We start from the raw sequence: 17440 nt of genomic DNA, 5'->3' as shown, positions 1-17440 counted from the left end.
CAGTTTAGACCTGAGGCGTGTAGGGTGAGCTTCAGGGATCAAGGAAGGGAAAGAGGGAAGTGAATGGAAGGTAGACTGTGGAGATGGGGTTTGGGGGAAGAGAAGGTGTGTGTAGAGAAGCAGAGTGCAGGGAAATTTGAGAGAGAGAGTGCCTGTTGGCCAGATCAAAATGTGTGAGAGCGTTTTGGGAACTGGCCTTAGAAGTTTAATATATAAAATGGCATACATAAGTGGAGACAAAACTCTCCATTCATGTGGCAAGAAGGCTTCTGGAAATCATGGTCCCAGATGGGGTGAGGTCTTCAGGTTGTATAGCAGCCACAGTTCAGCCATAGTGAAATTGGAGAGTAGAGTGACTCTTGGAAGGTTCAGGAAAGATGAGAAATGGTAACTGGAAAAAGGCTCGTGGCAAAGGAAGGGTCCTGGTCAGGCTGGATCCACCAGACTTTATTTGCCTGAGAGGCTGATGCCTCCAAGGGCTCGGGAGAATGCACCTTGCAGGACCCGAGCATCAATTTTTGTAGTGGAGAGTAGGGAAGAAGGAAGGCCTGTCAGCACAGAAACTGCCTTTTTTAAAAATGTAAACCCTGTCTCGAAAAACCAAAAAAAAAAAAAAAAAAAAGGGTAAACTACAGGATGGATCATAAGTCAGACTGCCTATGTTTGAACCTCTTGGTTCCAGGACATGTAATAGGGTTTGAACACATTCCAGTTTTCTTGAAGTCTTAGGCCTGTTTTATGGTCCTGGTTTGGAGGTGGGAGATTTTTTTTTTAAGTAACATCTGATACTTAAGGTCATATTATCTAAAGGGTGTAAAAGGATCTAAATGGATTTTATTTTTCGATATTTTAAAGAGTAGTAAAACATTAATACTAATTGGCTGTGATTAGTCATGTATCATACCAAGTACTGTCATACTTTAATATTGTTTGCAACCTGTACAAAAATGATGCAAGGACATAATACTGAAAATACTCGATCAGGTAATGTGCATGAAGACAGAATGAAAATCAATATAAATAATATCTAGACGAAAATACTTTACATATACCACAAGAGAATATCAGAGACTATTAAAGCAAAAACTTACCAGGTGTTGTATATAAGTAACTCATTTGACATTCAACAACAACATAGGTAGATTGGCAGTAAGTGTAATAGAAAGCCATATTTGGTGACACATGTAATTCCAGCACTCAGTAAGTAGAGACAGAAGAATCACCATAACTTTTGTGCCAGCCTGCTTTGTATAGCAAGTTCCAGACCAACTATGGCTAAATAGTGAAACCCTGGCTCAAGTAAATAAATTAAAAAATAAATGATAAGGAAAATTTCAAGTTCAAGGCCAAGGTGGGCTACAAAATAAGATCTGATCTATGCCAAAAAAGAGAAGGGAACACAGTGGAGAATATTTGTAACCAGCACTCAGGAGGCCTAGTCAGGATGATGACAAAGGAAACAAAGGATTAAAAAACTAATCAAAGAAAGAGGGAGACATTATGACCCAACATGAACACAGATCTAACAACTGAAACTCAAAATACATGAAACAAACCCTGATAGAAGTTAAATGAGAAATAAACAAACATAATTGTAGTTGAGGACTTTAACATCCTTCTTTCAGGAACTGATAACAATAATAGAAAATAAGAATATAGGATTGGAGCCGGGTGGTGGTGGCGCACGCCTTTAATCCCAGCACTCGGGAGGCAGAGCCAGGCGGATCTCTGTGAGTTCGAGGCCAGCCTGGTCTCCAAAGCGAGTTCCAAGAAAGGCGCAAAGCTACACAGAGAGACCCTGTCTCGAAAAACCAAAAAAAAAAAAAAAGAATATAGGATTGGGAAAAAACCCTCCAGCCAACAAAATCTGTTATATATCTCCAACAACAGCAGAGTACACATTTTCAAGCTCTGATATAACATACCAAAGTAAACCACATCTTTATCCCTAAAACAAGCCCCAACAACTTTAAAGGAATTATAGTCATATGGATTGGACATTCTGTCCACAATGTCGTAAAACTAGAAGTTTATAGCAGAAAGATAACAGCCAAAGTCTCTAGGCAATTTGTTATCAAAATATTTCTATATAATCTATAAGACCTCAAAGGAAATGTAACAATATAAAAGGCTTTCCTGTTTGTAAGTTAGCATGGGAAAATCTTGGAAATTGTCATCCCAACTCATAAAGAAGAAAATAGGTAAACAAACAAAATTAACAACTTTTCTTAAATACATTAAAGAACTGAGTTTGTCATTAAACCTGGCTTGCCCAAAGCCAAGTTTGATCACACATCCTCAATAAATAATCGTATTACCAGTGGAAAGCAGAAAAAGGAGATTTATTCAATGTGGCCACACTGGGAAGAGTGACAACGAGATCCATTGATTTCCTCAAGTCCATCTTGAGGGCCTAAAATGAGACTAAAATTTAAATAGAAGGCCAGAGATATCCACACCTGAACTTTTCTGGATAAGGTGTGGCCCTGTCCATCTCTGACCCATCACTGTCTGGGCTTAGGTCTCATCCCATAAAGTGGTCTGACAAGTTGTTAGATCTGTGTGAAATCTTTTCTTGTGAGACACATTTGCCATCTGGGTGGTGCCTTTACCTTCTACCAACATGAGATTCTTAGGGCAATTTCCATTTCTTTGGGGTCCATTGTTTGAATAGTCTGATGGTCAGATTGAGAGACAAAAGTATCTCTTTAGAATATCTTCATTTTTGCTAGGCCAGTAACAAGACCATGGAACAAAACACTATCCCCTAATTTGGAGGGATAGACACAAAGATGTAAAGGAATCACAATTTATCAAAGCACAAATCTATGAGCAGAATCCTCGAACAGGAACTAGTACAACAGTAGAAAAATTTTATCTTTAATTGAAGAATTGCTAGAGCCTTGGTGTAGACAAATTTATGAGTTACAAGAAATACTTTGACACCTATTGTACTATATGTGACCATAGCTGGTGATGTCAGTGTATTCTTTTTTTGTACACTATCTTGTTATGTCCTTTATTAATAACAGACTTATACTTTCCTCATATCTCCCACCCCTCTGCTATCTTCTCCCTTTACCCCTTCTGTTTACCTTCCCATCAAGTATAGTCCCCTTCTTCTGTTCTATCATATAGGTGTACATGCATATATTGTTAATCTAGTATGAGAATTCTTTTTCTTTCCCCCATTACTCTCTCTTATTCCACTCTGCTGACACCCATTAGACCCTGTGCTCCCCCTTCACAGTCTGAGTTCTACACACACAAAAAAAACCTTAAATCTAGGTGCTACATATTTAAAATATATTTGTCTTTCTGAATATGGCTCATTTATTTTGCCTAATTACATGATGATCTCTGGTTCTTTCTATTTTCCTGAAAATTATAACATTTTGGTCTTCTTTAGACTTAATAAAACTATTGTGTATGCACCACATTTTCTTTAGCCATTAACAAGCATAAAGACTAGTTTCATAGCATGCTATTTTGAATACTGTGGCCATAAACATGTATGTTCAGGGATCTCTGGCATAACTAACTTAGAATTTGAGTATATACCTAAGAGTAGCACAATTGAGTCATATGGTGGTTCTGTTTTTAGTGTTTCAAGGGTATGCCAGCTTCCATTCCCACCATCAGTGTATAAGAATCACCTTTCCCCACATCTTCACCAGCATTCATTATGATTTGTGTTCTTGGGGGCCATTATGACTGAGGTAAGATAGAATTTCAAAATAGTTTCATTTATATTTTCCTTTGTTTAAAGGTGTTAAACATTTCTCAAGTGTTTATTGGCCATTTGTCTTTGTTAAGATCTCTGTTCAGTTCATTTGCACATGTACTGATTAGATGCATTTGTTTTCTTTATTTTAAGTATTTTTGAAATTATAATATCATTACATCATTTATCACAAAAGACCCTGGATGGCCAAAACAACCCTGAACAAAAGAACAATGTTGGAGGGATTACCACTTCAAATCTTAAGATTTATTACAGAGCCATAGTAATAAAAATAATATGATACTGGTACTAAAACAAACATGTATATCAATGGAACAAAATAAAAAACCCAAATATGAGCACATATAACTTTAGCCACTTCATATTTGACAAACATGCCAAAAACAATCTGGAGAAAAGAAATTATCTTAAACAAATGGTGCTGGGAAAACTGGATGTTCACATGCAAAAGAATGAAATTAGAACTCTATCACCTTTGCACAAAACTAACTCCAAAGACCTAAACATGAAGTCTGAAACTGTTAGAAGGTAACATAGGCAGTACCCTATGCGATATAGATGTAGGAAAGAACTTTCTGATAGGACTTCATTTCCCCAAGAATCAAGGCTACCAACCATCAAGTGAGATCTCATGAAACTGAAAAGCTTCTGCACAGCTAAAGAAACAATCATGTAAAGAGGATGCCTACAGAATAGAAGAGACTCTTGGTCAGCTGAACACTGACAGGATTAATATCTAGAATATATAGAGAACTCAAAAAACAAAGAATAAAAAAAGACCCATTTAAAAATGGGCTAAGGATCTGGAGAGAGTTCTCAAAAGAAGAACTAAAAATGATTAAGAAATAAATTAGAATATATTAATTATACACAGCAATAGGTTTCATTATTTCACCTCCCATTATCCTCTCACCCTTCTCCCATTCCCACTGATCCTCTTCCTCTTACCAGCAAGTATCTCCCTTTACTTTCTTCTCTTTTTCATTCTCCTCCTCCTCTTCTTCCTCCTTCTTCTTCTCCTCTCTCTCTCTCTCTCTCTCTCTCTCTCTCTCTCTCTCTCTCTCTCTCTCTCTCTCTTTCTCTCTCTCTCTCTCTTTCTCTCTGTGTGTGTGTCTCCATTCCTGGAATTTCATTAGGGTTGCTTACCCAGGAACATGGATAAGAGTTTGTTTACAGGAACGTGGGAACCTTACTACTCAAAGAAAATGTCTTTCCCTCCCCTAGCAACCATTAACGATGTGCAAATCCTCCCATAAGCTCCTTCTGCTTTGAGACAGGCTCTTGATGGAGACCAATGTTGTGCATGTAATCACAGCTGCTGGGAATTTTAGAGTGCTACATCCAAGTCTGTGCCATGCCCGTTAGTCAGAATTCTTCACCACTCGCCTTTCTTCCTCTGGCTCTTACATTCTTTCCAACCATTCTTTCATCACATCCCCTAAGCATTGGAGGGGGTGATACTGATGTTTCGTTTGGGGCTCAGCATTCAACAATCACTTATTCTTAGCACTTTGACCATTTGAGTTTGTGCAGATTTTTATGGCCACTGCAAAAAGAAGCTTCTCTGACTAAAGCTCACAGCGGCATTGGTCTATATGCATAAAGAGTTACTTAGAAGACAACATGATAGGCATGTCATACCCATTTATAAAACAGCGGAAGCTTTCCCATTAGGACCTATGATCTCCTTAGCTGCAGGCTTTTGACCAGGTTTACAGTACCATATATGAATTCCCATCCAAGGAATGAGACTCAAATCCAAACAGAAAGACTGGTTTTTATTCCAGAGGGAGGCAGGATGCTGGTTCCACTTTTGTTTGTAACATCTAAAATTGATGATGTAGTTATTTATAAAATTAGTTTCATACCATTTCCATCACTTAAAGGTAATCAGAGAGAGAAAAATTATACACTTAAGAACTGTGATTTTAATTAAGTTTCTAATGCTGCATACATTAATCTGGAGGTGTTACCTCTAAGTAAGAAGGTAACACCTTCAGACTGAACCCAATGGATGAGTAGATGAGGAAGTTCCTTCATAAGACAGCAAGATTTGCTTAAGCTTTAGAAAAGATGACAGAGAGCTCATTCCAGTATGAGGTTTTCCCCTATTCATCCTCCTCCTCAGTCAGTAGAGAATGGAGTGATACATTGTAGAGCTCTAAAGAAAGGAAAAAAACAGAGCACTTCATATGGGAGAAGAAAGTAAAAGGTTATAGCCCAGAGGAAGGTGAGCTAGCTATGTGAAGCTGGGATTTCTCTGGCGCCGTTGTGAAACATAGGAATGTCTACTGCTCAGCGCCCTTATCTTAGTGTCCTAGTGAGCACTGTAGCAGAGTACGTGAGGACATACTGAGAGCATGTTTTAGCCTACCAGATGCCTATCAAAAAGGCCTCATAGGACTTCCCTGGGGCATCCCTCCTCCTCTTGCTGAGATCACTCCCAGAATGTCACTGGTAAGATAACACAGTCAAGGGAGGGAGAATGAGGACCAACTAAAAATAGCCACCTAGAATAAATCAGCCCAGGGACCAATGACTAGTCTTTCCACTGGGAAGAGCGGTTCCAAACCTTTTAAGAGGGCCAACTAGGACCTTTGTGCTTCACAGAGGAGCTAGGACTGCAACTTCCCATTCAGCACAGCTCAAGCTGAAGTCCGGTGAGTATCCTAACTTTCAGCTCTCTCCTGGAGGTGGAAGTCCTGCTTTTTTTTCTCAGGGCCATCATCTGGGAGTGCTTAGAAGATAGAAGGGGAAGAACTTTTAGAAGGGAGGAAGGATATTATGGGAGCTTCTTGATTCATCTGTCCCAAAGTCTATGTGTGATTTTTTTCGTTACTTTGTTTTGTATTGTTTTGGTTTCCATTTTTAAATTTTTATTTCAAAAATGTTTTCTGTTTGATCTTCTTGCTGGTGGTGGTGGTAGTTGCGGTGGTGCTTTTTGATACAGGATCTCAATCTACCACATAGTCTAGCCTTGAACTTCTTCAAAGTGGAAATCTTGCCTTAGGTTTCCTAGTGCTAGGATTACAGGCATGGGCCACTATATGTGGATGAATTTATTTATTCAGGAATATGTGTTGTTATCTGCCACAGAGATAAGGTTAAAAGTTTGGTTGTGTGTCCCTACATAGCATTTGTATGACCTGGAGTATGCAGTAGAGTGGGCTCAAGGCCATAATGACAGAGTTTCTCAAGATGGAATAAAGAAGGTGAAACTTAAAAATAGTCTAATAATGTCTTAAGGAATGTTCTAGCTCCCATGAAACCATCTACTCTCCCTAGAAGAGTTCTTACTCTGGGTACACAGATTCTAAGAGGGCCTTAGATAAAATATAAAGGGTTTAAAAAACCCTTGGAAAAATAAGCAATTACCTTTTGTCTCCTATCCCCTAACCTCTAACTGAAATTCAGCATATTTTTCTAAGATAAATGCAGGCAGCAAGTGGTGGTAGTGTTACAAGTTTGTATGACTTGGTCACCAGAATAAATCACAAGCATATCATATTACAATGTGGCAGAGGTCCTGAAATTACATTGACCGTCAACCACCACTTCCAAATTATTAATAGATCTTGTTATTTACTATATCATACAGTGTTAAAATGATTTGATAGCAACATTTCAAGATAGTTGGTTCTTTAACTATATATGTATTGCTTCATGTACTAAAAGCAGAACAAAAAGGACTTTGACTTTACCACTATCGGTGTCACAAAGGAAATGTTTAAAATAACTGCACTATGGGGATTAAAAAGAAGCTCTTTCTGTACAGTATACATGTACTAACTGTTTATTAAAAATCTAGAGCAAGGTAAAGCTACACAGTAAACTGGCTGGATTTTCTCGTTCTTATCTAATTGAAGCACAGTTAACTCAAGTACAAACAGCCATGGCTTCTTTCTGTCTGGAGCTCATTATAATATAAACTGTTCTGTGAACTCATTGTGTGACCTAGGTGAGAATGTCACCATTTCCTCCACCAGAGACCCAAGTCCCTAAAATGAAATAGTAAGAAAGGAATCCCCATGGACTGTCAGGAGAAAAGATATATAAATGAAACTTCCATTACAAAAGTTCTTGGAATTCAATATTATGCTCAAAAGTTAAAAGCTGCAGTGTAACTAAACATGAAGCAAGGAAGAGGAGTGTATGTACGTTTCATGTTACAATCCAAGAAGGGGATGGTGAAAAGTAGGGAAGTCTAAATTTTATTTCTAGCTCTGGTAGAATGGATCTGGTTGGTGTAAGGCACTTCACAAATGTGTTAACTTCCAAGCTCTAGTTTCTACCATCTTCAAAATGAGGGTATTATTCATGCCACTATGTGAAATACCTTTGAAACGTACAAGTTTATAGATATATTCTGGGTTCATAATAACAAGATACTTCATAATAACAATGATGTAATATTAGAAAAGTCCCTGGAACACTCTAAGCTTTGAATTACCCATCCCTAAGGTGAAGAAATTAACTTGTCAATATGATCCATTCCAGCTCAAGTTTTTAAAATATTAAGTAAGCAATAATCATAGAAAACCACAATATATATATACTATAGTTTTCCTGATTTGTCCCCTAAAGTAGCTGACAATATCTGTTGTGAAGAAATAGGAAGTATAGAAAGAAAATAATATTATAGGAGTAATTATTTCTCTCATGAAGGATGGACTATCATTTGTGCCTATAGATGAGGAAATTTAATCACAAGGTAGAGAATAGTCATAGAAATTAATAATCAAAGCCAGGTATTGTAGTGCACTTCTTTAAAGCCAGCTTTGGGGAGGCAGAACAGATGGGTCTCTGTGGGTTCAAGGCCAGCCTGGACTACATAGCAGGTTCCAGGACAGCCAGGGCTCCATTGAGTGACTTTGTCTAAAAAGAATTTTAAAAAAGGAAATAAAAAAAAGAAATCTGTAACTATCATAATTAAAAGCTAATTGAAATTTGTATTCATGAGCATATAGTCATTGCACATAGTTTGGTTTCATAAATGCATTTTTATTCAAAAGTGTCCTTTGTCTGTATTCACCCCATTATCCTTCTCTTCTCTCCACCCCTTACCACCCTCTTTCTCTATTCCACTTCATTCTCCCAGAAAGTCTACTTCTACTTTGACATACAGATTAAAATGATTTTAAGCATTAATATAAAATCTCTAAGATCCACAAGTGAGAGAAAAATATTTCTCTGAATCTGACTTATTTTGCAAAATATGATGTCCAGTTATAACCATTTTCTTGCAGGTGACATAATCTTGTTTTTCTTTATGGCTGAAAAAGCCCAATGTTTACACACACCACAGTTTCCTTACCATTTATCTATTGTTGGATACCTAGTTTGATTCCACAACTTGGCTATTATGAATAGTACTGTTATTAACATAGATGTGTAAATAACTCTGGTATATTTACTTAGAGTCTCTCAGATATGTACCAATGAGGAGTATTACTGGGCCCTATAGTAATCCTATTTTAGGTTTCTTTTTATTCTAGATATTCATACCTTGTTAGGTGTATACATAGCAAATATTTTCTCCAGTTCTGTAAGTGGTATCATCATTCTATTAATAGTTTATTTTACTGTGAAAACTTTTAATTTTATATAATTACATTTGCCAATTCTTTGTCATTATTTCCTGTGCTATCATTATCAATGCTGATCTCTTGAAGTGTTTGTCTTATTTTTCTTCTAGTAGTTTGAGAGTTCCAAAACTTACATTAATGTCTTTGATACTCTTTGAATTGATTTTTGTATAGGTTGAGCGATATGGATTTAGTTTCATTCTGCTACATGTGGATATCTAGTTTTACCTTCATCAAATGTTGAATAGGTTTTATTTTCTATGATTTAGTTTTTTTATACCTTTGTTAAGAATCAAATGGCTGTAGCTGTTTGGATTTATTTTTAGACTTTCTATACTGTTGGTTTATGTGTCTGTTTTTGTGCTAGTACCATGCAGATATTGCTATTCTGGCTCTGTGGTATAATTCAAAATAAGCCTTTGATACCTGCAGTATAGGTAGTTTTACTCAGGATTACTTTGGCTATTTGGGGTCTATTGTGCTTCAGTGTGAATTTTAGGACTATATTCTTTGTTTCTGTGAAGAACATTGTTGTTGGAATTTTTATTTGGATCAAATTAAATCTGTAGATTGTTTTTGGTAATATGGCCATTTTCACAATATTAATTCTTCCAGTCTCTGATCATTTGAAGTATTTCTATCTTCTGATATCTTAGTCAATTTCTTTGTTCAGTTATATAAATTTTTAATAAAAAGGACTCATCTATCAAGTTTATTCCAAGATATACTTCTGTCTTATTTAGGGTTTCTATTGCTATGAAGAGACACCATGACCATGGCAACTTTTATAAAGGAAAAACATTTAATTGAGGTACCTTACATTTTCAGAGGTTTAGTCTATTATCATCATGTTGGGACATGGTGGCATGCATGCAGACATGGTGCTGAAGAAGTAGTTGAGAGTCATACATCTTGATTCACAGGCAACAAGAAGTGGACTGTGACACTGGGCATGGCTTTAGCATACATATATGAGACCTCAAAGCCTGCCTCCTTGGTGACACACTTTAATCCAACAAGACCACACCTACTCCAACAAGTCCACATCTCCTAATACTGCCACTTCCTTTGGGGGCCATTTTCTTTCAAACCACCACACTTTTGAAGCCATTGTAAATGGGGTGGTTTCATGGTTTCTTACTCAGCGTGTTCATTATCAGTATATAGGGAGGCTGTTGAGCTTTATATATCAATATTTTATCTTGCTATTTCTCTGGACATGTTTATCAATTCTGAGATGGTTTTGTTTTGGTTTGTTTTGGTTTGGTTTTTGGTAAAATCTTAAGGGTTTCTTATGTATAGCATCATATGGTCTGAAAATATGCAATATGGGTAAATTGACTTCTGCCTGTACAGTTAAGTTGATTTCTGCCTTTTTAAAAAATTCATGTTCCTTTTATTCCTTTTTCTTATTGGTCAAGCAAAGACTTCAAGGACTACATTTATTTATTTTTTGTTTTTTATTTCGTTTTATTTATTCTTTGTGTCTTTCACATCATGCATCTTGATCCCATTCATTTCCTGTCCCTTTGTAACTGCTCTATGCCCCTGTAACCTCCCCCCCAAAAAAAAATAAAATAAAATAAAATTTAAGAGAAAAAAAGAAAGAAAAAAGGAAAAGTCTTGTTATGGAAGCTATAGAGTGACATAGTGAGTCACGCAGTAAACCCTTTTATCCATATATCTTTATGTGCAAGTACTCATTGCAAAGAATCATTGGTCTGGTTTGAGGCCTCTGGTTTCTGATATGTCATCAATGCTGGGCCCTCCTCTTGGATATCCTGTTGTTGCCCTGTGTCATGGAAATCCTGGGTCTGCAGGACTGGCCCCTTCTCCTGCTCCAACAGATCATAGCTGCGGTGGATGTTAGGGTGGACCAACTCATAACCCTGGTTCTGGGCCTGGGTAGTTGCAGGGTTGGTCAGCCCACCAGCTCTCCCCCATCTTCACCACCAGGGGTGAGCTCTCCATCATTGCCCCAGCTAGTTCACCCCTTGCAGATTCATCCGCACCCCATACCCCACCCTCATCAATAGGATCAACTCTACTGTGCTGCCAGATGAGGTCTTATTGGTCAAGCTAAGACTTCAAGGACTACATTTATTAAAAACAGAAAAAATTCAACCCTTTATCTCCTTTCTGTTTGTAATGGAAATGCTTTGACATTTTCCCTACTTAGTATAACATTGGCTATAGGTTTGTCATATATCCTTTATTTGGTTGAGTGATATTCTTTCTATTCCTGGTTTCTTCGGGGTATTTATCATAAAGTAATGTCAGACTTTGTCTCAAGTGTTCTTGGAATCTATTGAGATCATGGTAAAAATTGTATTTCCTTTATGCCTCTACCATTCAACATTTCTCTATTTTTCTAATTGCTGAGTCCACTCTTTACCCTAATCCTCTCTTTCCTTTCCATGATTCTTACCTGTTTTTTGAGTCAGGAATCAGATGTTTTCTTTCAGATTCCTGAAGACTTAGGAGAATGCTGTTTGTCCCTGTTTTGCCATCTTCCAATTCAATCTAGTTTATATGTCATTAAAATAATAGAAGTGGAACATGATCTAATTAACTATCAAGAACCATGTTCAGGCACATTTTAAGCAATTACTCCAATTACTATCATTATCTCCTCTGTAGTGATAAAGAAGCTCATGCAGAGAAATTAAGAATGCCCTAGGCCACACAGTTACATGATTGAAACTCAACTCCAGACCTATGTTTTACTGCTACCCCTACATGACCTCTTCATCCACAATGGGAGCAAAACAGATACCTATACATGTGGTGATGACAGTAGAGTTATATGAACATAAATTATAGAGTAATTAACTCAAAAGACATATAGTGACAGAAAAAAGATTGATGTACATGGAGAGGTATCATTTTCACCCCTTATCACTGTATTTCAGAGTCTAATTAGAAAAATAGTATGAAATGAGGCTACAGAGATTGACAAAGTTATGTGAGATATAAAGCATTTCATATATAACTTGAACAAAAGAAAAAGCATTTGTTTGGGACTGAAGGCACAGCCACTAAGGAGGCTGAGTCATGAGGATTGCAAGTTCAACGCCAACCCTGCCTCAAAATTCAAATGTACAAAAAAATGCTGGGGATGTAGTTCAGTGATAGAGCAATAACACCAGCAAAGCTGTATAATCAATCCCCATTACTGAAAAGAAGAAAATAAAGCAAAGAAAAGAGAACTTATTAATTGATTTAGAATAGATCACACTTGTATTTTTATATTATCAGTTTAACCACAATACAGGAAAGATATTGATAAAGGAAACTATAGTTTAGGAGATAACTGCAATGGTTGAGGCAAAAGACAGGGGAGGCCTAGATAAAGTATTAGAATGGGTATGAAACTCTGAAGAGGATATATGGTCTGGTGAAGTCTCTAGGTTATAAAAACCCACCAGACATGAGATTGAGTGGAAGTGGTAAGAGGTAAGGAACTAAGATATATCATGGAGATTTAGTTTGATAGATGATGAGGAATTGATATAAGGATTAAGTCTCAGGGTAATAATGGTCCTAGTATGGTACTGCTGACTTGGAAGTACCTGTAGAGACTCAATGGATATATGCCTGGAACTAAAAAGAGGCCTGAGGGTGGGTCAGTGATGTAATAGACTAGACATCAGTAGAATGAAGGTGAGGACTAAAGCTAAGCTCTGGGACTGAAGGAGAAAACAAGGGAATATAAATATTCCAGTGAAGAACTGTGAGGAGAAAAATCAGGGGATGATGCTCCTTAAGAAACTGATAGGGTTTTGTAGAATGGAACATTCAGTAAGGACAGGTATTTCAGAAAAGTCTGCAAAGTGAGCAGAGGGTGGTAAAGTGCTTCATTCATGAAGCCCTGTGTTCAGTCTTAATACCACAAGAAAAAAAGAAAGAAAAGAAGAGAGGAAAAAAAAAGATTTTCAAAACACCTAATAAGTTCAGTCACAAAGATTATCCTTCTAAAAGCTTTCTTAGATTGAGAGTGTATGGAGCCACACTGCATAGGCTAGAGAAATAAATAGGAGGTGGGTATGTAAATTGTAGGTATCTGTTTGAATATGTTTGGTAAAGAAGACTGATGGAGAAAGTTTCATTTCCTAAGTTAGTTGAGGGAGAAGAGCTACTGTAAGGAGATTGAAAATGTAAAGCAGCTCATCTTTGAAGTTTTATGTAGAGGAGTTATCTTTACCCTAGAAGCCCATAAAGCATGAACTACCATTTCTGTCTTGTAGATAAAGACAGTAAATCACAAAAAAAGAGACTTGCCCAAGATACCGTGTTAGGATCTTGGAGAGCTGAGTTACAAACCTTGGTCTGTCTGATTCCCCAAATTTTACTTCCATTGCGCTCCAAGAATAAAGCTGATGCTGGCAAGTGAGGACAGGGCTAAAATTGAGGGTGACCTCACTCATCCACCCTATAATATTCTTTAAAGTGGTTGGGGAGATAGTGAATAAATGGAGCTATGAGGCCCTGAGACCTAGGCTGAAGACTGTGGGAAAGTAGGAAGTCCTGAGCTCTGAAAACCCTACCAGCTCACCCTGACGACATTACAACTAAGGCAAGAAAACTTCACTTGGAGAGCCTAGAGTGGAACTGGCATGGTCAGGGGTTAAGCTAAATCCATTATTGGCTCATAGGTGATTTATTGAGGCCTAAAGATTATTGAGGAAAAAGAGTTGAGGTTTGCATCAAAGCTCTAGACCATATTTGACAGAGAATGTGATAAGGCTTGAGTCAAAACACAGAAAAGCAGAAGGATCTAAGTGTCAGCAATCAAAGGTACTCTTGGTTTGAAGTAGTCCTGAGGGTGAAGCTGTTCATCACCATAGAGAACTTGCTCTGGAAACCTGTTGTTTCTGCCATGTACTTGCCTTTATATTAATTATATTCTTTGTGATGCTACCTCTTCATTTAAACAGCCAATACCCTTAGCATCTATTTTTCAGGAACCTCTCTTCCTGAACCCCATGGGGTCTTAATCTGAGAAGAGGTTACAGAAAGCTCAGGAGAGGGATATTTATTTGGTTATGGATGAGCGGAACGTGAAAAAGTTGAAATCCATCTAAAATGCCAAGAAGTGGAGTTGAGATCTTACCCCCTGAGACTGTTATTAGAATACCCATAAATGACAGCTTGATATCACAAATTATCATTCTATTGAGCTGCTCACTACCTGGCCTAAGCTACCTCATTAATGTCACATTGTCAATTGAGGAAGACACATCTCCCAAGTCTCCAGCCAGGAAGCATGCCCTATTACCAATAGTGGTATTCACTAATGGTATACAAATAAGTCCAAATGTGTCTGTTTGTAGCTGAATTCCAATTATGATCTTTTTGAAACCTCCAAGTACTCAGGGAAATCTTCCCAGAAGTAGGAGTTTCGAGGGCAGGCAGAACGGTATATGCTAAGTCACCAAACTGTGAAATTACCTGACTAATTTGAAAAGCATCTTGAGTCCTAAAATAAAATTGAAACTGAGAAACAAGACACCCATGGATGAGTACCCTAATGGTGAAGGTCAGAGAGTAAACATAGTCAGGCATTCCATATTTTTGATAGAGACGCTTAGTCTGTCTCCCTCTTTTGTTACTCACAAATCTCTAATTGTCACTTCCTCAGAATGAAAATAGTGCTATTCCAATAAGCCAGAATGAACCTCATGGACATCGCCAAGATCTTCTCTCTTCTGCAGCCTGAAAAGGAGGAGGAGGACAGTAACACAGAAGAGAAGCAGGCTCTCAATCAAGCTGTATATGACAATGACTCCTGTACCCTGGATCGCCTTCTACAACAGGAGCGCTATAAACGATTCATCAACAGCAGGAGTGGATGGGGAATACCTGGAACACCCTTGCGTTTGGCAGCTTCTTATGGCCACTTGAATTGCGTGAAGGTTCTACTGGAACATGGTGCTGATGTTGATAGCTTGGATGTCAAAGCACAAACACCGCTTTTCACTGCTGTCAGTCATGGTCATCTGGAATGTGTGCGCATGCTTCTAGAAGCTGGTGCCTGTCCTAGTGGTAGCATCTACAACAATTGCTCTCCTGTTCTCACTGCCTCACGTGATGGTGCTGTTGCCATCTTACAGGAGCTCCTAGGGCATGGTGCAGAGGCCAATGTCAAAGCTAAGCTTCCAGTCTGGGCATCAAACATAGCTTCGTGTTCGGGCCCCCTCTATTTGGCTGCAGTCTATGGTCACCTCGACTGCTTCCGCCTGCTTTTGTTCTATGGGGCAGACCCCAATTACAACTGCACCGACCAGAGCCTCATAGGTCGTGTTCCGCAGCCCCGCACACTTCTTGAAATATGCCTTCATCATAATTGTGAGCCAGAGTACATCCAGCTTTTAATAGATTTCGGAGCTAACATCTACCTTCCATCTCTCCCCTTGGATCTGACCTCACAAAATGATAAAGGCATCAAATTGCTGCGACAAGCCAGAGGTGAGTGAGTGGTGATCATGCATACCTCATAGGATTTTTTATTGGAGGTCTCAGGGTTCCAAATCATCATCTAAGTCCTTCCCTCTGGGTTGAAGTAGAGATAGCTCCATCTTCTCCATTCTCCTGGGGTCCTGGGGAGAAAAGGTTAAAGATTCCACATGAGTACAAAGGTCACCAAGATGAGGTATTTAGAAAGCATTTATAGAATTCCTGCTCTTAGATCTGCCAATGACTGACTATTTTGATGCCCTGAGAGCATCTCTTCTCTAGGCTTCAGTGTATCCCCATTGTTACCATGCATTGGGAGACTATTGGGACAGTTCTTAGAGGGGAGAGGGTATTATGGCTGTAGTAGCCACGGCACAGTAGATGTAGGCTTGGAAAGGATAAGTATACTGAGAACTGATGCTCATAATCTGTTTCTCGTTGTTGTAGCCACTCCACGGTCACTGCTGTCTCAGGCTCGTCTAGTTATCCGCAGATCGCTGATCCAGGCCAAGCAGCCACAAGCCGTCGACCAGCTAGATATCCCCCCTGTGTTGAAGAACTACCTCAAACATCAGTGATAAGTTTTCAACCTTCGAAGGAACCCGCAATACCTCCAAAAACTACCTGCTAAAACAGGTAGCTTGAGGGTAATAGACCTCATGACTTTTCTGGTGTAGTATCCTCCATAATAAAGCCCTCAGCAAAGCATATCCTGGTGGCTGTGGTGTCTGCTGTTTATGTGTGGGAATGGGGGAGGGCCCCTGGGGAAAGGGTTTGATCTGCCATAGGGAAGGATTGGCGTAAGTCTGGTCCTGACCAGCACAGGAATCTTGACTGCTGAAAAATGAAGAGAGAAAACTGACCCATCAACTGACCCTTCTCAACAAGGCTCTTGGTAAGAGTTTGCTGCCCTGGTATAAAGGTTTTCAAAAATCCAAGTATGTGGAAGAATCCAGTGGGCTTCTGAAAGTGGTAGCCCATGCTGACTATTCTCAAAGCCAATATCATTATCTCCATCTGGCTTAGGGGCTAGAAAAGTACACCCATTTGAATAGGGCACAATCTTCTATGGTATGTGAGGCGTAGATTCTCTGGTTGACCCACAAAAACATAAGGACACTGGGCATTTCAAAAGACTTGCAGTTGAGACTATTATTGGTATATACCAAATACCCAACAATGAGGAGGGCCTGAAACAGCTCTATTTTCCACATGAGGTTACTGAGATACTGGCAAAATTAAGTGTTCATATTTTGGGTAAACCAGCTCTCCAGACCACCTCTAGGTCTTCTTCTTTTAGTTGATTACTTCCATTGGGTATGAAAAACTTAGTGCCTCAGTCCTTTCCTTTCCCCAGACCTCACTGCTCCCTTCTAGACAATGGGCCAAGGGTTGGGATAGATCATCTCAAATTCTAATAACTCTTCCAAGATTATTTTCCCTATGAGGTGTGACAAGTAAGTAGAGGCAACATTACTAAATTCAATCTTCCCTTGGCCTTTTGTTTCTTGTCACTGACCCTTGGTGAGAATCTAATACCCCTATTCCCTAAACTTTCAGCTGCAACCAACTTTCAGAAAGGCTGAGTCTTCAGTACTTTTAAACTTCAGGTAAGCTCTAGATCCGTCCCTCTTTGGAAAAAAAAAATATAACC

At 38.6% G+C, this 17440-nt stretch overlaps 1 protein-coding gene across 3 annotated transcripts in view; it reads left to right on the top strand.

The window, feature by feature from the left end:
• Asb12 (ankyrin repeat and SOCS box containing 12) overlaps positions 1–16496 on the top strand; it is a 72962-nt gene extending 56466 nt beyond the window's left edge. For 2 of the 3 annotated variants that reach the window (XM_059251213.1, XM_059251212.1), the window contains 2 exons: positions 14972–15798; positions 16234–16496. In XM_059251213.1, the coding sequence (XP_059107196.1) occupies positions 15003–15798; positions 16234–16364 (927 nt within the window). In that variant the 5' untranslated portion in view covers positions 14972–15002 and the 3' untranslated portion in view covers positions 16365–16496. Of the gene's footprint in view, positions 1–14971; positions 15799–16233 lie in introns of those variants that run through there. The other variant, XR_009376119.1, reaches the window with a different exon arrangement.
• Positions 16497–17440: the final 944 nt, after the last annotated feature.

The sequence above is a fragment of the Peromyscus eremicus genome, chromosome X (assembly GCF_949786415.1).
Source record: "Peromyscus eremicus chromosome X, PerEre_H2_v1, whole genome shotgun sequence".
In the NCBI taxonomy this organism is placed as follows: Eukaryota; Metazoa; Chordata; class Mammalia; order Rodentia; family Cricetidae; genus Peromyscus; species Peromyscus eremicus.
This window is presented reverse-complemented; position numbering and strand designations above follow the sequence as displayed.